General features: G+C 40.9%; 2 protein-coding genes across 2 annotated transcripts; both read right to left on the minus strand.

Annotated features, from left to right (window-relative positions):
* Window positions 1-150: 150 nt before the first annotated feature.
* Window positions 151-9,573, minus strand: kctd20 (potassium channel tetramerization domain containing 20). The gene is made up of 8 exons (XM_061219479.1): window positions 9,391-9,573; window positions 5,623-5,676; window positions 5,199-5,352; window positions 4,493-4,595; window positions 4,214-4,334; window positions 3,579-3,776; window positions 2,758-2,868; window positions 151-2,582 (listed from the first exon to the last, which is right to left on the minus strand). Exons 3-8 carry the CDS (start codon window positions 5,324-5,326, stop codon window positions 2,290-2,292), a joined length of 954 nt encoding a protein of 317 aa, XP_061075463.1. The 5' UTR covers window positions 5,327-5,352; window positions 5,623-5,676; window positions 9,391-9,573; the 3' UTR covers window positions 151-2,289.
* Window positions 9,574-11,275: 1,702 nt separating this feature from the next.
* On the minus strand, window positions 11,276-21,410 carry LOC133110464 (mitochondrial carrier homolog 1-like). Its single transcript, XM_061220601.1, has 12 exons — window positions 21,147-21,410; window positions 20,296-20,380; window positions 19,353-19,459; window positions 18,832-18,909; window positions 18,689-18,746; window positions 17,953-18,004; window positions 17,771-17,830; window positions 16,870-16,963; window positions 16,001-16,048; window positions 15,275-15,342; window positions 14,394-14,469; window positions 11,276-14,074 (listed from the first exon to the last, which is right to left on the minus strand). Exons 1-12 carry the CDS (start codon window positions 21,306-21,308, stop codon window positions 14,006-14,008), a joined length of 957 nt encoding a protein of 318 aa, XP_061076585.1. The 5' UTR covers window positions 21,309-21,410; the 3' UTR covers window positions 11,276-14,005.
* Between the last annotated feature and the right edge of the window lie 1,721 nt (window positions 21,411-23,131).

Here is a 23,131-nt window from a genome sequence, read left to right on the forward strand (position 1 = left end):
TGGGGCCCGGAGGATTGGTGGTTCAAGCCCCGGTGTAGCCACGATAAGATCTGTGCAAATGTTGGCCCCTCGAGCAACATATTTCTCCAGGGGGGAAATACATCATGGTCATATGGAAAATGTCCCACGTCAAGAATGGAATTACACACATTTTTTATTTTTAGATCATTCATATATTTATTTTAAACTTTGAGGAAAAAAATAGAATAATATTTAATCTCGATGCATAATATATCACAAAGATTACAGTAAGGAAAATATTACACGGCAGTTCCACACACCATACAGTATATTGATTTTCATATATTGAAAATTCTTTGGAAAGATGAGCACTGCTCGAGCTAAAATGAGTAAACATTGAACAGTTCTTCACACCCGTCAGTCATCTTTACATTGGTCCAAGACAAGTTATAAATAACAAATCTGGTAAGAGCTACATGAAGCCTCTTGCATTTTTTTGTAAAAATAAATCCTACAAGGTGCCATGTTATTGGAACAACCAACTATAAGCATATTCCCTTCACAAAGAAATGCAAAAGCTCAAAGAATATGAACCTGGATTTATATTTTGGTGTTCAGAGACAGGGAAAAACAATGGGGTACAGTAACCATTAAAAGACAGGCAGAGCTTTGAGCCCTTTACAGGACACTAAAACGTGGATTTCCATGATTCCATCCAACAGTTAGTATGCTACTGCACAGATTCATCCCACTATGAACAGCAGCAGAGGATCTCTAATCCAAAACTGCAGATCAAATTAAATCTGCTTCCACCAACAAAAATACTTAGACTGTGGCCCCCTACATTCAAAATAGCATCATTGGGCCCTTTCCATTGTTAAATCTGACTAATGTGCGTGTGCAGAAAGCAGTGCTAATTCCTTCAGTACAGACTGGATCTGGATCCAGTGCCGACTAGTGTTTAGTTTAGTTTAAGTTTGCAGGGTGAACCCCAGTCTAATTGCTCACTAGCAACCCTTCTGGGTGATTGGGGAACTGCAATGATTTTACACTGCACTGTGATGGGCTGGGCCTACTAGCTGTAAGAAGTCAATCTAAAAAATATTGTGGGGGGAAAAAAAACCCATATTGAGTCATATGCAATTTATATGAAATAATTGACATTCACATTCCATATGAAAATTAACTGACATTGCTAATTTATCCAGTTACATTATAAACATACTTTTAATAATATTATAGATTCACTTTAAGCAATGATTGACACATATGCAATGCATTTATAGGAATAACAATGAAATGCAACTTGGAATAACAATCCAGTAAGCAATTCATTTTCTTGTTTTCAAAAGTTATACTCTGTAACTGTTCAATTTGAAAAGTTATACCGTTTACTTCACGCTGAAAGGCAGGTCCAACATTCACCTTGTCAGTTTGAATCTATAATCACCATACTTCAATCCCCAAACAAAACACACACTCCAGCTTCACAAGAAATTGTCTAGCTCTCAAACAAACAGACGTTTTTTTTCACCCCAAACAACACAAGATCATGCTTCTTCTGACCACGGTCAGTCTTCAGGAGTAGATGCTGATACCCCTGACCAGACACAGTATACCCACAGCTATGCACTAAATAAAAAATGGAATGTGACCTGCCAGTAGGAATATCCAGTTAAAGCACTTGCCCTTTGTACAGGGTTGCAGCCCATGGTCTGGCAGCCCCAGAGTGAGGTCCATCATTGGCCATGGTGTCACACAGAGCGGGATGGCTTCAGCTAGCAGGGCATTCCCTGCTTCCAGGTGCAAGGCCCGCTCATCTGGTGGATCAGGCATCTGCAGATCTGCCTGTACGAGTAGGGGTCTTCCCACACCAAACCCAATGAATGCACAGGTTAGTTTACACTCTCGGATGACCTGCCCTTGAGATTATCTCAGATGATTACCTGCCCTTTAGAAGACACACCCTTCTTATACGCTATCCCAAATTTACAAGGGATGATGTGGCTAACAAATATGAAGAGATGAAGAAATAGTGAAGAATCTATGAAACGCTAGTGGGCATCCGGTGCTTTTCTGCGTTTCTTACTTTGGTGCAATTTACCTCACCAACCCCTTCTCAAACATTCCTGCTAACTCTTGTGGGGACCATCAAGAGCTTCTTCTGGGATGTGTATTCTTGCAGGGTCCACAGGGGGGTTACTGAGGCCGGTAAACATGAGCGTAACATGATTCCTCTCTCCAGCGAGGTGCTCACACCACCTCCACTAGAATGTACAGCAGCTTATGGACCACACATGGGGCAGTGGGCCTTGCCTGTGCCCGAGTTCAGCTGTCGCTGGGGGGCTGGGACAGGGGAGGGAGGTGTGGGGCAGGCCCGTTGAGGCGGTCCAGCTCGTCCACCTGCGGGGCGGGAGTGGTCCCTCCCCGGGACAGCCCCTCCGCCATGGCGGCCAGGTTGGGCACGCTCTTGCTGCGCACGCACTGGAAGTCCACGTGCCGGCTCTTCCCCTCCTCCTTCTCCCAGGACAGCTGGATGAAGGGCCGCTGCACGTAGTTATAGATGACCTCTGACCTGCCGCCCGGCCGCCGCTTCACCTTCTCCTTGCAGGTGGGGTACCCTGGGATACAGGAGGACCAAGCTTTACTAGGCCATAGTCACAGAGACAATACTTGCTGGGGCATTCATTTATAACCCAAAATGAATGTTATTTTTGGAAGTGATACTATTAAATAATGTTAAATGTGTGTGTGCGTGCCTATATCTGTGTCTCTGTGAGTGTGTGTGAGCCTCACCCTCAATCCCAATGCGGATGTTCTTCAGACCCCTCTCCTTGAGCAGTGCTTTGGCCACGTCTCTGTTCTCGATGTACTTAAAGAAGCGGTACAACTTTGTGCTGTAAATAACTGGAGTGGAGGAGGAGACAGTCTGTATGAACATCACTCCCATCACATTACTACCATACATCACCCTTCATGCCCACTTTCATCCAACAACATTACAACCTTACCAGGTACCCAACATGGCTTAACAGAAGACAAAGCATACTGCTGGGCAGTAAAGTGATGTTTCTGTCAGTTTTCTCCATTATTGGGTTACGGACACATTTACACTGGAGTTAAATGACCTGATATTACCAAGGTTTTATCAAAGTCAATACTTCCAAACACCCTGGGATCGCCTGATCCAAGTTGTATTTTTTATTTGTATATTTGTATTTAATTTGTTTCAGACTTTTCCCGTTTTCTCCTGATTTGGTAGCCAATTGTGCCCTATCTATTCCAATTGCCTGCATGTCAGCCAGGGATACACCCCCTACACCCTGTCCCTCGACGGCCCAGACGGATCAGGTACTCGGATGGTATGCGGTGATCCCACTAACCCCCCTTGCAGAGTCCTCCCCCCACCCTCAGAGCAGCGAGCCAATTATTCCGCTCCATGTGAACTGGCCAAACTCAGCTTTGGTCCTGGGTTGTGCAAGTGCAACGAACCAAGCTCCTCCAGACATGTGGATGTGAATGATCGGATTGGCTTTTAAAAGAAACACATTCTTGTGGAATGTGGACATGTATAAAACGTTGAAACGGGGCAGAGGGCTGTGTGAGGCGGCACTTACTTTGGGAATACTCCTCGCCCATGGGAGGCGGGTGCTCCTGGTCCCAGTCCACCGTGTCGTCGTCGGTCAGGACCACCATGTGACACTCCCGCTCGCCCTCCTGAGCGCTGCCCACCATCGCAGGAACCACCAGATCCTCCAGGAAGCTCTCAAACTGCCGTCGAGCCCCGTCATTGGACAGCTCGTGCAGTAGAGCACCTGGGAAACAGACAAATGGGATCCAACGGTGAGCTCACACTGGCTGCCGAGATTTTATGCTCAAAGCATACCCAATCCATCGCCACAACATTATATGTACCATTTACCAATTTTGTTTTCTCCCAAAATTACTGAGAGGTACACATGCAAGTCCTGTCATGAATGAAATGCAACAAAGAAAGAAAAGAAATTATAAAATAGATATATTAATTTGGCCATGCAAAAAAAGTATACTAAAGTAAGACTTTTGTAGCACTAACTGGGGTGAATAGGTAAGGTAATTTTTAATGTATTCACATTACTAGCCTGCTTGAAAGAACATACAGCCAGTACAGCCTTTGTTTCCCCAAACAGATCTTAAACCATAAGTGCGTCACAGACAGTGGGAGGTAAGGGAGTAAGAGCTTAGTCTCACAGTGAGGCGTCTCTGCACTTACTGAGGTCACGACACTTCACCGTGCTGTAGTCAAAGTTTATACAGAGGTAGTCACAGGCTTCCCGCAGCTCAGCCACCGGAACGCCGTCCGGGCATCGCATAATCCCCGTCCGGTAAAAATCCTGAGGACGGGAGGAAGACACAGAGTAGGAGCCAAAGTTTCCAATGTTTGCTTGTAGAGAGCTTTTGAGGTTTCTCTCGTGTTTCGATCCGTCTCTCACTCCATTATATATACTTTGCCATTACCGTGAGAGAAACTGTGCTGAGATTTGAAACTTACGAGGACGACCCGAAAGATGCTTGCACCAATGCCCTCTGCGATCTCGTATTCGCCCTTTCCGTTGGGCCTGGTGAAGTTGTGCTGCCGTCCTGGGCCAAACATCCTGAAACCACACGAGTCATCAGCTACCCTGATTGATTCCGATTCAGATTGAGAAACTGTTCTATGAAATAACTTCCTAATGAATACTGTTGAATGGCATGTCCAACTAAAGCACTGGACTTAAGCACAAGGATATCGTCTACAGGCTGGTACTGAAACTTGATGGGGTTGACTGTGGCTGGCATCCCTCCCAAAATGATCTGCCCTGCTATAGGCCTGTCCCATGGCAGGAAGCCAGAGAGGCACACATCGCATTCCCTCTGCCATCGGCCATTACACCACAGGAGTACACTTCATGCATAGCTGACGCAGTCAGACTGCAAACGCCTGAACGGCCATGATGCGATACCTTATGGAGCTGGACGCAGCATTTAGCACTGGTAGGGACAATATTCAGTACCAGAGCACAGGGCATGCCCTTCACTGAGAGACAGCGCTTTAGTAGAGTAAGCCACCCCACAACCGTCTCAAACGGTTATATCCTCAATCGATTCATAATCCAACACCTGACTGATTATTATGCATAATTAATACTAGAGGCTAGATCTCTGATGATCTCACATAATCTCATTGAGACTGTGAGATATTGGGTTTTGTGACCTACCTTCCTAACATGGTGTCCGGGTGAGCGGTGAAGACAGCGGGGTCCACAACAAAATGAGTGCCATCCACCACCAAGGTAACCCTCTCTGGTGGGGCTGGGTCCGGCACACTTTCCAGCTTTCCGCTCATGTCTGGGCCACAAAATCTGCTAACAACTGTGAGAACAGGACTAACTAGCACCCAATTTATCTCCTGAAGTTTCACTACAACATTTAGAGAGAAACTGTAGATGCTGAATATATACAGATATTTTTACTTGACCTTACTTGGTCTACTCCCTACTCTAGATCCATTCGGATGTAGACTTAGGTAGCAGACTACAGTATACAACTGCAAAATATTAATAACCATATTGAGTAACACCATTCATTCTTTACATAATGTACAGCATATGTGGGATGGGGGAGGGGCCCAGACTGACTCACCAAATCCCCCTCACGGACGAGTGGCTCCCCAAGAATCCTCACAGGCAGCGCATTCTGCAGGCAGACAGGTTGGGCCAGTATTATATAGGGTGGTAAAACAAACAAAAATGTTTCAACCTTGTAGGTATACCAACAACAGCACCCGCCAGTCATAAATCAGACACAAGAGAGGTTATATTTTTAGCGAACTGAACTGGAAGTAGTCTTCATGCAGTAATTAGCTGGGTGAGTAAAAAGACATCCTTGAAAAACATCTGAAAACCTACGCAATGATACTCAAATTTTGAACTTGATTTTGCAAAAAACTGTTACAGGAGCTTTCTGTTACGACCTAAGGCTCAATTTAGCCGGTATGTGTCTTTAGAAAATAACTGGGACATTTTAGGCGTAACAACTCTTGCCATAAATGTAATATAATGAGATCTGACCATTCTGCTCCGTTGTCAAAGGAGTGTCCCGTTTTCTAGGACATCACATGCACGAACAAAAGCCTACAGAGCGTGACGCATCAAGGCACGGGGTTTGATCTGAGGATCCAAATGATCAAGCACGGAATGCCTCTATCCGCACAACTCCTCTCTATCCGCACAACTCATCTCTATCCGCACAAAACCCTCTCTATCCGCACAAAACCCTCTCTCCACCCACACAAACCAAGATTTAAATGCTGTTTTTTGGGAGAGAAAAAAGTGCTGACACCAATTTCTTTAGCAGAAGATCCTTTAAAATATTTACTGAATCTCAAAAAATGCAGGTAATGTTTGGAAAGGGCAGGCTGAATGGGACGTCTTGTTGGCTCCTGTCCGTTGCAGTTAAATCAGGGGCAGAGGTCCTGGGACAGACCGCCCACTGCAAGACACCTCACGTGAGCCAATTAGTGGCCACATCTGCTGTAGGCTGCTTAGGCCCTGAAGACAGGATTACCGCAGGGGGGTTCTCTAGCACGTGAGAAATGTGCAGTATACACTGAAATCCACTGATTTCTGTACCATGGTAAAATTAACATAACTTTTAAGTGAATCAATAAGTGTGTGTGTAGTGCGACCGCAGAAAAGCCACACCACCTCAATTTGCTACTGAAAGCAAAAGATTTGAGTCAGCCTTTAAGCCTTGAATGAATCACTTCATGAATGTGACTAAATAAAGGATAAAGGCTGCTCAGAACTGTAGAAAATAAAAGGCATGAAAAGAGAACACAAACAGAAATGATCTAAATGAGTTAAATGGAAATGTTACCTACACAATAAAAAATACTTTCAGGACGTGGGTAACATAAATTTAAATTCAATTGTATGCATGTTATTCCTGAAAACAATACAAAACAAATATTTTAAAAACATTATCATAATGTTTGAAATGCATATGAACCTATACTTCAAAATGTGGTTTGATGAACCAGGGTCAACAAAACATAACATATAATATGGGTCAAGACCATCATCCCAAAATATAAAAAATCAACCCTTTTCTGCTGACATCACAATATGTGAACAAATTCAATATCTGAGGTTAATAATTAACATTAACACAAAGAAAACTGACACAGTGCAGTAGCTGAGACTTCTAGAAACAAGATAAAGAAACCTTTCCCTTTACCATACTTAAAATGCATCCACATCAAGAAAGTATTATCCAGTGAACCAACTCCTCTGTTTGGCAGCAGGAGTACTGTTATTTTCTCTCAGCCGCCAAGCACATCTCGCACTATTCATACACTTTATATTTGCTGGACTGTAATTTATTTACAGTCCACCCAAACCCAAAGCGTATTGCATTTCACTCACCAATGCTGCTACTGTTGGTGTTTTTGATGTTTTGGAATGATTTAAATAATGGTAGCCACACTGGCACTACAAGCTCACGGTGACCGCATCCAGTGTCCGCCCAGCTTACTGCGACAGTGCATTAGGGCCCTGAAATCCTATTACTACACTGGTGAGAAATCCAGTGACTTACTTGGGGGATTCCCAGTTAGTCTTCCCACTAAGTTGTGTGTTAGGAACACATAAAAAGAATGATTTTGTGTTGCCAACAAAAACATTGAGAGAGTTAAAAATGTGTCTTCCAGCCAGGCAAGAGAGGAGTGTGTGGCCTGCCTTTTCCGGTTTTTCAAGGGATATTTTTAAACATGGCCTCTCAGCACAGACCCCACAGGCATCTCATTTATTTATATATCTGCATATTTTTCAGCCCCTGATCAAAATAACACGTGCCATGAGGTTTGTGAACACCCCTCCCCTCCCCCCTTCCCTGAGGAATCAGGAAGTGTGGTATGCAGGGGTTGGGGGGGGGGGGGGGGCAGAGAGCTGTGGGAACAGTGCTTATGGGAAGCTGCAGGAGACGACTTGTGCACTAAACCATTACCATTACAAAAAAGTTCACCTACAGTTAAGCTCTATTACCTCCTGTGGAATTAAACAGAACAGACTATCTAAATGTATCAATTACCAACAGTATTGTACCTGCAATTTACATAAATGATTCTTGTGAGAATCAAGGTTAGGGCCAGGATAGACCTCACACAAAGAAATAAAGGGGAAAATCCTGCCTTTTTATGTATATACTGTACAATCTCAGTTAAAACATCCCATACTATTACTGCATTTCATGCCCTATACTGTTGCTGTATACATTCAACAGTTTCAATAATCAGCTTAGAGATTTCAGTGTAGCTGCTGGTAAAATTGAAGAGTATGGACTGCTAGTCTGGAGAAGCCTGAAGCCCATGTCTACACTAGTGATTGCAAAGAGCCCATGGTTAATGCCCTTTACCCTGCATGGGAAATGAGCCCATTACTTGGAAATGCAATAAGTGAATTTTAAAGACCTGTAGCATCCTGTGGGAAGTAGGAGGAAGTATGCCAGCAGAAACATCCAGGAAGAATGTACAAACAACACACATACAGACCTGTGATATGAATATAAATTGTTGAAATGTGTGGCAGTATGAAATTCTGGCATAACGAGGTGGCATCACGAACTTACCATGTCATTAGTTCTTACCATGATCAAAATAATTAAGCAAACTTGGTCATGGTAATATGAACAAGGATAGCTTTAGCATTTGTTTCGGAGAACGTACAGAATAAAGTGCCTAAATATGGTGACAATACCGGACAAGGGACAGATGGCTGTAACGTTAAAGACATTTAAGACAGGAGTTTTTAGTTCAGCTTCCAATGAATGCTTAGGAACTACGTAGTCTACTAACGTTATAGCAAACAGGCAAGCACCGCAAGAAAACATTAGAAATAGTAATATAGAAGAATTAAGTCTTAAATCCCAGAGATCCAACGGCCTTGTAAAACGGAAAGCATTCACACACAGTAATAATCGTTACTGTATTTTGTAATTATTTTACTGTTGTCTGTTAGGGCACATCACAACATCTAAAAAGGAGTCAGCTGTACTGGCTGCCAACTTGCTACACTAAATACGAAGAAACATTACAGCGTATTGAACAGTCCCAGCAAGCTAGCCAACAGCTAGCTCCATGTTAAATTGTCAATGGATATACCATTTACTTTTGTCATTTTTCATTAGTTTATAACAAGCGTATCGACGGAAAGTTCTATAGAAGGGTTTAAATAAAAAACACAACAACAACCACGTCACTAGCCACTACATTGGAACAGTTGCTAACTAACAGTTAGCCAGATGCTCAAATGCACAGTCATGTAGCGGAGAAGCTAGACCGTAGCTACAGGTTGCACACAATATCGCTAAGAGAAATACTTGTAAACATTAACCACCAACAAAGCTACTTACGTTTCTCTCGTGGAATCCTTTAGTCTCCGCTCAACATAATAATGAAGAAGAGCAATTCCTTTTCCAGACAAATTGGGGATTTTATTGTTGCTGCGGATCCCATGGAATTTGAATTCTAAAGCGTGCATCTAATTCTGTACTCCTCCCCATCCCCTCAAGCGCAGTGCTCGACGGGGACTACCAAAATAAAAGTCGCTTTCACGCCTTGTGGGCGAATAGGTCTCACCTCGATGAAAAATGCTGTTACACCCGTCCTCCCGGCGCCTGGCCGTCTGTCTAAATTACTGACGGTGAACTAACATTAACTGACTAATATTCATATATCTGAGAAATAAACCTTTGAATGTGTTTCAGCCAACGTCAATTGTATACCCTAGTAGTACCCTACTTCCATTAATAGCTTATTAAATAATAATACATATTTTTCTCGAATCTCTGCAGGGTAAGTCTAAATGTATAAAATTAGGCAGCCAGAAGAACACTTTTGATTTCATAAATGTATATCTAACACACTATTCACACAAATGTATGTTTGTGTATTGTACAGTATGTAGTAAAACACACATATTCCTGTCAGTCTCATACAGTAGGCCATAAAATGGTAGGTTTTATAGGTTACCAAAGTTGTACCAACGTATGCCTAATTATAGACTTGGGTCACATTAGATTTGACAGTATTATGAAGATGATGATCGGCTCATAAAACAAATAATGGCATAACGTTTTGCAAACCTGCCCACTAATGTCAAAATTTTGGATGCAATTCAACAGCAAGCACAGACAGAAAGACGGTCAATTCCTCACTTTCATCAAAAGATGAAACGCTAAATTGGAGTGAAACTTGTCAGTCAAAATTCCTCCAGGAAGGGAGAACATGATTACATGCATGCTTTGAGGCAAAATATATATATTTATTTCCATTAAGAGAACAGACATTTCTGCTCCACTCCAAATTAAGAACACTTAGAAATGTACAGCAGATTTCATCAAACAGAATGCTGGGAATTCATGGCAACACCTTAAGACCGGGACCAGGGACACAACTTCACTCAAACTCTGAAAGACTGTGCCTTGTTTCTTCTCCACTTAAACAAGCTGTGATGGTCAATGAAATGAATTAATAAATAAAAAAACCCAGAAAAATGACTCCCTCAAAATCAATAACAAAGAGGGCAGGTGCTAAAAACTTGTGGTTTTGATACTGGACATTGATAAAAACCAATGTAATATACATTAAGGATGTAGGAGGTTACAGTATAACACCTGCATATGGCCACCACTTTATGCAGCCACCAGAATTCTGTGATTATGCCGTCACTGGCCTCACGCATTAGAGGTTTCCCTGACGAGCACCTGTCCCCCTCCCCCAATGACCACATTTGACCACAATGAACTGGTTATGTCATGGTATTCCTATGTCTCTATTTATATGGACGTTCTCTGAATACACTGTCTGTAATGCAGGACTTGGTAGGGCTATAGTGAAGCACTGCAACCTCTGAGAATGTAGAGAAAGAGTTAGCGGTTTAGAGTTAGTTTATCTGTAGTAGAGAACCTTTTCCCATTTCGGTATATTTAAATACATTTGGTACATTTGGGTAAAGTTCGTTACCTCACAGATGGGAAGCAAATCCAATTTAGTAGAATGACCAATTAAAATCTGGAGCGTGACTGAATGATTAACTATGATGAGGACAAATGACTGCGAAAGATTCCAAATAGGAAAAAAAGAGTGATAGCATCACACACACATATACACAATAGATGGCTTTTCAGCTTGGAAATGGGTGATCTTGGGGGAAACTTTATGATCACAAACAAGAAACACTATGTACTCAACAGTACGCTAATGCAAGTTTACACAATTATTTTAACAAAGCAGAAATCAAAAGAGATGCATTTATTTCTTTAGTTTTTTTTTTTTCTGAGATCAATTTGCAAGGCAAATCAGATTTCAAACTGCAACAATATCTGATTAAACACACATGCACACAACACAATACACCAAGGAGCATCTGTGACATTTTAAAAGCACAAACTTAAAAATGCTAAAATATTACACTGTTAAGTTTTACATTTTGCTTTTGAAATGTAATCATGTTCAAAAATGTATTTTAAAGTGCTTCAAACTAAGTAGTAAAATAGCTAGCGAACACATCTCTCAGTATGTATCGCTCTTGGCTTCATGCTCTGCTCTTTTTTACGAATGCACACGACCCTACTGGGGCACCATGGAAGTTACCGAAGAGAACACTGAGGAATGAATGGACACAAAGAACATGTAATATTATCAGTCATTAATAATATACCCAATGGGGAGCATACAAAAGTCAGTGACTAATAAGTGCTACCATTTCCTGTAGGCTCAGCTTGAAGCTCAGTTTGAAGCTCAGTTTGGCCCATGAAAAAGTTACATATGTGATAAAATGCAAAATCCTAAATGTATGGAAAATGTACATTTAGACATTGGTCAAAGTATCCAACATACACTCAGTGAGCACTTTATTAGGTATTTATCTGTAGCCTATCCACTTAAGAGGTTCTCTTCTACATACCACTGTTGTAATGCCTGGTTATGTGCGTTACTGTCACCTTTCTATTAGCTTTGACCAGTCTGGCAATTCTCCTCTGACCTCTCTCATTAACAAGGCATTACTGACCACAGAACTGCTGCTCACTGGATGTTTTTTGTTTTTCACACCATTCTCTGCCAATTCTAGAGACTGTTGTGAAAATCCCAGGGGATCAGCTGTTTCTGAGATACTCAAACCACCCTGTCTAGCAACAACAATCATCCCATGGTCATCTGATAATCACATGAATAAGTTCCTAATAAAGTACTCAGTGAGTGTATAGTTCGAAATATATAAATAATTTCAACTTTCATATCTACATTGATGCATACATTATGCATTAAATTAAACAATCCTTTCAGCAAGACTAGGAGTGGAAAACAGCACTAATACCCTGGATATCTGACAAGAGATGTATAAACAAAACAAAATGCTTCTGAAAAATGTGATTTCAACTTGTCCTCCAGTAAGAAATTATTTGAATTATTCTATCAACACAAGTCTATACGTGTTCCCTGATGAATACTTTTTTGTTCACAACATGGATGAAAAAAAAAGGAAAAAGAGGGGGGGGTTCTACAATATATGGACTCCATTGAGCACATAAACATGGCAATAACTGACACATCTAACATGCTGCATAGTTGATCAGAAGTACAATCCCGATCAAAAGTTTGGAATCACCTTGACCTTACTGCTTTTTCTGATTTAATATTTTATTTTCTCTGCTTGTAATCAAAGAATTCACACATGGTCAAAGCACAGGAGCGTATTTATCAAAGCGTATTCTTTTATACAGTTTTGTTTCACCATGTAGTAATTACATAACTTTTTATAGGTTGCCCCAATTTCAATGTTTGAGACAAATTAACATAATGTCAAATAAAAGAATAAGATATCCAGACTCTGATGATGTTGATGGGTCACAGACATCAGGAAGTCATGGCATGCAAAGGATATGCAACCAAATACAAAACACGACTCTTTTATTTGACATAATTTGTCTCAAACATTGAAATGGGGGACTACATATAAAAAGTTCTAATTACTGCATGGTGCAACCAAAATGGACAAAAAAATACCCTTAATAGATGATCTCAGCCTGTGCTTTGACCATGTGTGAATTCTTTGATTACAGAGAAAATAAAATATTGAAAAAGACAAGGTGATTCCAAACTTTTGACCGGGGGTGTAAATTCCTTATGTTCCTCATATTACGGATTTTATATTTTCACATATACTACTTTTCACAAAGCCAACCATGTATTTTCAACATTGTAGTGAACTTCTGGCTGAGACTTGTTTTTGGGAAAACATGCCATTTAAAATGGAGATTATGAACAATGAATTGATTTTAACAGCTTGGTTTGTAAGTGTGATGACAGATCCTTTTTGCGGCCTTATCTCCTCCATCTTTAGCTGCTTGTAGAATAACTGAAAGACTCCTTTTGTTTTACATTAATCTTGAATTCCTTTTAAACACATTGATATATGGCTGAGAAATAGCCTTGAATTACAATTACTAAGTGGATACAATGTGTTCAGAAATTATGGCAGGATTAGAACTGGCCTCCGCAACTTTCAATTGGTCAAATTGGAAAGAAAATGCCCTTTTAAAAAGTAACAGCCTGTGTACAATTCAACAGGCAAGCTGAACAGAATGAGCAAGGTCTTGTCCTGAATGCCTTCCATTAAAAAAATAACAACATAAAACATCATTAACAAAAGCATAAAAATACATATATTTCTTGTTGTGCAAGTGGCTGTGCCTACTCCGGAGTAGAGGTTAATACCTTGTTCAGTAAAATAAATTGCTTGTATCAGACGAAAGTAGGCAAACAACGCAAACAATATAATAAATTAGTGAAGGGAAATGTCTGCTGTGTCCACCTCCCCAGAGTGTAACAAAAATACAGAACAGGGTTTTGGCTACTTTTTAGTCTCCTCAAAGTACCAAGGTTTTAAGGGCAAACAGTGGTGGAGGACACACCAAGGTCAAAGGTCAGGTCACTCCATGGTCAAAGGCAAGGTCGAGACGGAGGTCAATCCAAGGCCGTTACCGCCAAAGGTGCTCTGCGGAAGAAGAAACTGGAGCCCCGGAACAGCTGACCCTGCAGACCGCAGAGAAACGCGTCACACACACACACACACACACACACACACACACACACACACACACCATACTCTACATCAGAAAACTCTTTCATGAGGCTGCAAAAGTTTACAGAGCTGGAAAAGCGTGGCTTGACTTGCATATGTTAGGACAGGAATTTCCAGCGCAGCGCTTCTGAAAGTTGTACTGTAGTGTATATGTATTAATCTCTGACACAGCAGATTAACATTATATAAAATTAGCTATTTAAAATGGAGAAAGCAAAATGGAGGGTAATACCAGCAGAACCATATAGCTGAACTCTCAGTGCGGCATACCTGGACACCGAGGTGTCTCCAACAATGGACCCAGGACTTGAAGATGGGGGAGTTTGGGGGGAGACCAGCTGCCAGCCTGCAGAGACAAGAGCACACAGCACAATGAAGCTATGATAACCGCCAGTCATGCCCCCCCTTTCAGTGCACCAGACTCTGATCCTCAGTAGCACAATGAGTCGGGGGAGTGCCTAAACATATCGTACAACATATGGTGGGCCGTACAGGTTCACAAGAGCCTTTTCATCAAGACTCACAGCAAAGACTGGCCCTACAGATACTGAGAATGCTCCTTCCCAAGCTGCCATTTTATATGTCATTATCATCGGTACACATTTGTTTTTATTTGATTATTTTTTTCATTGGGAATGGCCAACCTCAGAAATGTCATGAGTTGAGGATGGGGCTGAGCGTTTCTCTCCCTGCAGGGCTCAGCACTGGCTGGGTCGCCTCCGTGGCTGAGATCAGGGGCAGACCACAGGGAGCATCAGAGCCTCAGCTGGAGTCCCCCACCCCCGTGATGTTTCCCCAAGTCCCCCCTGCCCCGTCTAGGATCTACGGTCATGGTGAACATGGCAGCCTTCAGAACTTATATTTATTCAGCCAAGTCTCATTACGATGAAAATATCCTTTCAAAGGGAGGCCAGACCAATTTAAGATTATATGAAGAAATTCCTTTGTTCTTTGAGTTTAATATCTCTTGGCTCATAATCGGTCCATTAAAAGTCTTCATCTCAAATCGCTGTACACAAACACTAATCCTTCTACCTCAATTTAATGTGACCATGGATGAGAGGAATTTAAAGTAACTGAGCAGAGAGGGCCTCTCCCAGCCTCCACTACGCACGGGTAACAGACAGAACAATCCGGCGGGAAGCCCTTACCCACAGTTGTTTACCGCCATGAGGTCTGCCACAAGCATGAAAGGGTACGTCAACACGCTGACCGCGATCTGGAGAGGGAGGGGGACGAGCGACAGGTGAGTCAAAGCCCCCCAAACGAAAGAGGCAGTCAAGCTCTTTACAAGCTCTACGTTATGTGTACATCACAGTAGACAATAGTCAAGAGCCTCCCCTCTATTCACCTCCTGATGGGCTGCAGTCCTAGTGAATCTTATCATACAGTGTAATGTATAAATGGGCAGCAGTCCTAGTGAATCTTATCATACAGTGTAATGTATATATGGGCAGCAGTCCTAGTGAATCTTATCATACAGTGTAATGTATAAATGGGCAGTGGTCCAAGTGAATCTTATCATACAGTGTAATGTATAAATAAGGGTTCATAATAAATAATTCATGTGATAAGCTGGGTCTGTTCAGACCAGGTAGCAAAATCAGGTGTGTCAGAGTTCAGGGTAGGGCAGATAAGCTGACCGTCCAAATGAAAACAGCAGGCTTCCCTCTCTGCACCTCAGATACATCACCTGCTATTTGAGAGGAATTTAGACATAAAACACACATGAAACACACATAAATAAACTACAGTGTAGACCTGTGTGTCATTTGTACAGATAGCATTACAATGCACTGACAGACGGGAAGGTTCTTTAAAAAAAGATAAGTTCATTATAAAACTGAGTGAACTTAAAAGGACAATAGCTTACTCACCCCCATTACAAACTTAGTGTAACTCCTCACTGCCGGGGCTTGGCTAAACTGAAGAAATATGATGGCGAAAAAAGATACAATTAAACATTATAATGAAGCCAGGATGAGGAAGTGACAATGCAACAGCACTATTACTATATGTACAATTACACAGTAAAGAAGCATGGTGACCTACAAACAAATGGAGATTAAGTTATTACTACAGCCTTAAAGACTCTGTGCAACAACTTTTTTCTTGCATTTAAAACATTCTCCACAGATCAAAGATGTACACAGGCTTTTTTTTCTCTGTAAATATATAAATTGTAGATTAAAAATGTCCTCCTCCTGTAAAGTTTGTCACTTTAAACCGTGATAGTCGGAGGTCTCAAACAGTGTGTCTGTCTGTAATGGCTATTCCACCTCAAGCTCATTGTGACTGGCAGCCCTTGAAGTGGAATCTGGCTAAGTGAGTTGGAGTGAGTCTGGGTGGTTAAAATGTAAATTGCAGTGCGTTTTGTAAGCAACACAGCCCCAAACAAGCAATACTGAATGCTAATGCAAAAAACGAAACTGAATAAAACAGGTTATTTGTTTTCTCTGCATACTTAAAAATGATTATTTTGATTGCTCTTTATAAATGCTCGTAAATGAAATTATTGCTATTGCCAATACTCAAAATATTGTAATTATATTACACACAAAGTACGTTAAAAAATACTTTGATTTGAATTATACCACAACATAACAAACAGTTATTTTTCACAGAAAAAAACCGAAAGAATTCTAATCTACGGAAATAAGAGGAAACTGTAAACCTGTAGACCTCAGCTGTTAAAATGACAGCACATACTACTCTGCCCCCTAGTGGCCAGAGTAGTCACACTCACGTTGTCATCCACAGCGTAGGTGTTGATGAGGTGAGCCAGAAGGTTACAGCACCACAGGAATATCACCTCACCCAAGACGTGGGGTATCAGGCCACTAAAGATGCAAAGTACTCTTTTTAGATCAGTGACACAAACACCTCCAATTCAAATAGTTTTATCACATACAAAATGGTCTCAGTCACTCTTGCCTGATAATGAGGGTGAGCTATTTTAATATGAAAAACATGTGGAAATAATACCAGGCTTAACCAATAAGCTCTGCGAATGCATCTGATTAACTGAAACTTCACACAACTTTCACACTTACTGTGCATAGTTTAAACAATAACCTCCGAAAACTGTAGAGACTATTGTGCGTGAAAATCCAAGAAGATAAGCAGTTTCTGAGATACTCAAACAGAAACTGTACACGTCTACCTAATAAAGTGGTCACTGATTGTATATGGCATTTGCACACATACTGAATATAACCATAAATGGTCTTTCCTAAAAAATTATATGTTAGATATGGGTTGTTAAAAAAATGGTTTGATGATGAATAGAAACAAATCCATGACAAGGTATAGAATGATGGACAGATTTTTAGAAAAGGGAGGAAAATAAATTCTCAAGCTCTCAACTCCAAAAATACTTCCTCCCATTAATGAAGAACAATACCAAAGTTTCAGGAAAATTACTATTGAGTGTGCCAATGCCAGGGTACTCACCCTGAAGAAGCAAATAAATAAATAAAAATAAAATAAACGGGCAGAAACAACAATACATAAAAAAAGTTTTTTTTACAGTAAGACATTCGAAAATGGACCTATGCTAGTTAACTACGCAGCTAGCTGGCTAAGCGGTGGCACAATGAAAGAGAACTAACATTTGGACACAGACATAGATATGGACACAGACGTACACAAAAAAACCACCCACGCCTTCCTCCTGGAAGATTTTGGCGATGCAGCTGAACAGACCCCTGGGAATGGAGAAGGGACAGAATCGGATGGAGTCACTCAAGACATCAACACTAAAAACGGTGTTGTAACATTTCACAGCAAATTACTGTGACAGAACACATCACACTTCAGACGCGTTTACCTGTACTTGACCTCCCTCCCCACAAACTGAGCCATACAGCGCACAGAGATGACTGTGGAAGAAGCAGAGGGTCAGAGACATGCCACATCCCGGGCTCTTTCTGCACAATGAGGGCTGTGTTTTAGTGTCAGTTACTACATACATAACCACCATAATCTGACACTTTTCTTGACCACCCATTGTGGTTGCCCCATAAAATCACAGCACTAACATTCTGGATTTACCCTTGGCCTGTCATTCAAGTTCAAGAGGAAATGCCTCACAACAAATCTGAATTCACAACAAAAGATTAAAAACAAATTAATCCTGTGTTGGAGCATTTTCATTTGTCACTGGCATAATATAAAAATGCCAGTGACAAATTTGTTTTATATTTCAACATTTCTTTATGTTTATATGTCCACAGCATGACATTATTTTACAGCGTTAACAGTAAGAACACATTATACGCAATACACCACATAGCAGTATTCTAACAATTAAAGTTGTTCCAGAATTTCCTGCAGAACTACAGTTACCATCTCTAACCAAGCTATTTTATACGTTCTTACAACTGGTGCTCTTTTTCAAAGCATTTATATATTTGCAATCTGCTCTGGACAAGGTCTTCCAATAAATTGATTTAATGTCCTTGGGCAATTAATAGAAAACCTTTTAGAGGCCTGGGAGCACACTCCCATCTGGGATTTAAATCCACAACCTGGTTAAGTTCAGTCCCCGGAAGAGAGACTCTTACCATGGAAGGGCTGTGTGGCAATTCGGGATAGGCACTGGACCACCATCTCGTGAGAGGTCTGGAACACAACGCAGGAGCAGTTATGAGCTCCAGCTCAGCATCATCACAAAGGACACGCCTAGACTGCTCAGGGGACCACTCACCTCCCTGACCACCTTCCTGAAGGACGTCTTCAGGTCATCCCTATTGGACACCTGCTCCGTGTCTTCTGCCGGAACTGTCTGGAGACATGAAAGAGGAACGTGAGTTTGGATTACCGAGATCTTCCACAGATTTTGTTTGCTGGAATTCCTTGGACTATCATGGTTAACTAGCATTAAAATGCACCTCAACAATTTTATTTCATTGCAATTGAAATTCATTGCCATCCTGTGAAGCCTTTTGAGATGGTGATTTGAGATCTTGCATCATTACTAAAGAAAGGCAAGCATGGCGCTGAAGGTTCCTTCCATTTCAATTTAGGGAAACTCGCACATGCTCTGATTAGAGACTTCTGTTTCTAACCCCCTTTTAAATAGCTTAGAATGCTGTGGCATTTAGGGCATAAACAAAGGCCCGGGGAGAGGACAATGCAGTTGCAGATCGTTGACTGTGACTACATTCTATCATTACCCTTTGACACCTACAGCTGCATCGCCCACAATAAACCGGTAAGTGCGCTGACCTGTTTGACCTTGGTGCGCACAATGGTGGAGATGGCACTTGACATGACACGAGGCGACAGGCCACGGAAAAGCCCCCTCTTTCCATCCACGCGTACGATGTGCCGCGCTGTAGTATGGGGAGAGAGGGCATGAGCATGGAGCACAGCCAGTCTGCAGGGCTCACTCCCGCCCACATGACCACAGGAGACAACCCAGCAAACAAGGCACTGGCAGGGCAGCAAGGGGGAAACATCACACAACTTTTACACTTACTGTGCATAGTTTAAACAATAACCTCTGAAAACTGTAGAGACTATTGTGCGTGAAAATCCAAGGAGATAAGCAGTTTCTGAGATACTCAAACAGAAACTGTACAGGTCTACCTAATAAAGTGGTCACTGAGTGTATATAGCATTTGCACACATACTGAATATAACCATAAATGGTCTTTCCTAAAAAATTATGTTAGATATGGGTTGTTTAAAAAATGGTTTGATGATGAATAGAAACAAATCCATGACAAGGTATAGAATGACGGACAGATTTTTAGAAAAGGGAGGAAAATAAATTATCAAGCTCTCAACTCCAAAAATACTTCCTCCCATTAATGAGGAACAATACCAAAATTTCAGGAAAATTATTAATGAGTGTGCCAATCATGGTTTTAGTTCAGAAGATCACAGTAATCACAGACTGTTTATGGTGATAGTGCATTACCAGCGTTTTTTCCTTTGTATGCAGCAACACACCTAACCCTTTTTTCAGTGGTATTCCTGACAGACCATCCAACTGTACCTAGTTACAAGTTACTGAATTCTATTTATTATAGCAATTCAACTGAAAATCATCAGAGAGTCTAACCTGCAATCTTCTACTACAAAATCTTCTTTGGTATGCAGAACGCCAATCAAGTCAGATGTGCTTCTGAGACATGGCTGATTGTTCAACCCATAGGACACTTACCATAAGAGAAGAATCCAGGAAGGTACAGCACCTTCCGCCCAAACATGGTGGTTCCCACTGTGGGGGGCAGAGGTTCATGACCAACCTAGCAGGTGAGACATTGCAAAGATCAATCTGAGGGGCAGACTCCCTGACCAGCAGTCACACCTACAATGAGCAATAACAAGGGCTGGAGTTCTGTGCTTGGGCCATGTCAAATGAAAATGTAGCACATTGTCTCAGTTAACAATGCCCCTACAACACCAGCTACTGGAGAGGGACACAGTAGTGCTCTATAAATTGTTTGGCCAATAGTAAATGCACATTTTAAGAGGCAAATTAGTCATCTGTCAAGTTCAACAAAAACAAATAAATGTCACTTGTATTGCGTGGTTGTTCATGCTGATTGTTCTATAGGGTTATTTTCATATTTTGAGCATGTCCTGGTGTTTTAGCGTCCAGTAGAACACGAGTATACAAATCCCTAATAAACGTCAAAGGGGATCTGGGTGTAGACTACGAGATAAAATATTAAGAGTATGACTGTAAAAAATAACTTGAACAACACAGGAATGCAATGTAAAAAAGGGACACGCAGTGCAAGACGTGAACGAAAAACACTTGCATGATGACAATGCGTTAAAACGTTAAGAACACAGCTATCACCAACACATCCGTAACATATCTGCGCCAACTGCGCCCTTATCGTTAAGGCGCACCACCGTAGTGCCGCGGTGCATAAATGGTTCTCAAATGAGACTTCGCCAAACTACTTTTAATGCCAAAACAGTTTCCAGAGCACACATACAGTGTTTTTAACATGTTTTCTTTCAGCACATTATGTATTTTGCTCGGGACAGCTAGCAAGCTACCTGGATGAGCAGTTTCACGTAGAGCAGTGGATGTGTTATCGCCGTCACCCCGGCTCCCAGTAGCACTATCGCCGTGTCCATATCAACCGGGGCGCTGGACGTACCCGGAACCCCATTGCGTTCGAACAAAGGGCCCCTTTGACCACCCCCCTCAACTGCCATGTTTTCTGGGGTGACAATCTCCTGAGGGAATCCACTTCGGCCAGGCCTTTATTCGGGAGGAAAGGGTTAGGATGTGCAAGCGTACCAGCTTGTGTCACATGATCGCTCAGAGCCGGAAATTTACCAAAACAACTTCTGACGCAATTAAAGAGGTGGAGCATACGGGTTCACGTTTACATGCAGAATCTATTATGACCAACAGAGGGCGAGACACACCGAGAATAAAGTCAGAATTACTGCAATTTTTGGAAAATAATTCCGTATCAATCTGTTTCACCTGTTTGGAATAGAATGCGACTGTACTTATCGTTTGATTGTTATGTTTTAATACATAATTTCATATATTACACATTTGCTTGTAAATCAAGTTGACAATTTACAATCCAGTATTGACACAATTAAGCCCGAGTTTCAAAAAGGTGCTTATAATCTAATTGAAAAAGACATTTCATGTCATTGATTTTTTGTTTCTTTTGCTTTCGAATCAGATTTGAGTTATGATACCATGTTAAAATATTTCAGCATTTCCTTTATTATTGTTGTGCTTACACTTGTAGTTTATATCACCTTTAAACATGCATGTCAATGAAGCTCCAGTTTCCACTCCCTAGTAGGCAGTAACCTTCACCATGGTCACAGTATTTAAAGAACAGCGCAACCCCGCCCAGCTTTCAAGCCCATATAAAAAGATTTGTATTTTAATCTGTGTATATAGCCTAATGTATGGCAATTCAGATATAACGGAATTAATTTTATTATCCGATATACTCCTAGCCCTATCCCTTAAAATAGTATGTTTTAATTTGGATATGGTCTTACAAATTATGTGATATTTAAAACATAATTATTGGCATGGTAGCCTGTTCATCAAAAGAGAATATACGATTTAAGTAAATTAGGCTATTCATAATGTAGTCGCAATTATTAGATGCTATTATTCAGAAAAAATAATAATTACAGTTAAAAATGACAGGTTAAATATACTGTGAATATACTCACCTAATGGTTAATTATATAGACAATGTACCCAACGGCTGCTTGATTTGCTCTTGATATTTTCTGTGTTTCTATGTGAACAGATATGCACCATACTTTATGAAAACAAAAGGCATTAAAACAGCAGTTTGTAGATACAGTGATAATATCAATGTCAATGTTAATATCAGCAAATAGGAACTCTTTTAGGATCCTTTTGACAGAATAGATCTGTAACTTTGGGTATCACACATTTCACATATCTTGATGCCATCAGATTCTCATTATTCTCAAATAACAATTAAATTAATTATGTACAATATACAGTCGTATCACACAATTTTCTTAACTACTACTAACACTACTACTCATAATAGTAGTAATTACAATAATTTAGTAAAAAGTGATCAACAAATCAAGACCATAGAATTCTAAGGTTCTAAAAGACATTTTGACAAAAATTAGTTGGTGTCATAAATATGTAGTTTATAGGGCAATTTGATAGCATTTAGATATTTTACATTCATAGTACTTTTAGGGTGTCTGTTTAATTTCATCCACAAAGAACTGCCTGGCATTTAAGTTCTGCTGTGTTTGGATGTGAAAGCTTAGAAGCTCCATACCTCAGAACTACTCAGAACGTAGATAGAACCTTCCATAAGATAGAACAACCATAAATCCAAAAGGACGAAATGTAAAACAACAAATTATCTTCATATCAATCGCCAAATCCTCTGGATTTAGTCCAGGAATGGTACAGGGACCTGTACTGCATATAATTTCATTTGAATAAATTGAGACAATGAATATACTTGTACTGGAATGAAAGTTATTCTGTATTCTGAGAC

Source organism: Conger conger, chromosome 14 (assembly GCF_963514075.1).
Source record: "Conger conger chromosome 14, fConCon1.1, whole genome shotgun sequence".
Classification (NCBI taxonomy): Eukaryota; Metazoa; Chordata; class Actinopteri; order Anguilliformes; family Congridae; genus Conger; species Conger conger.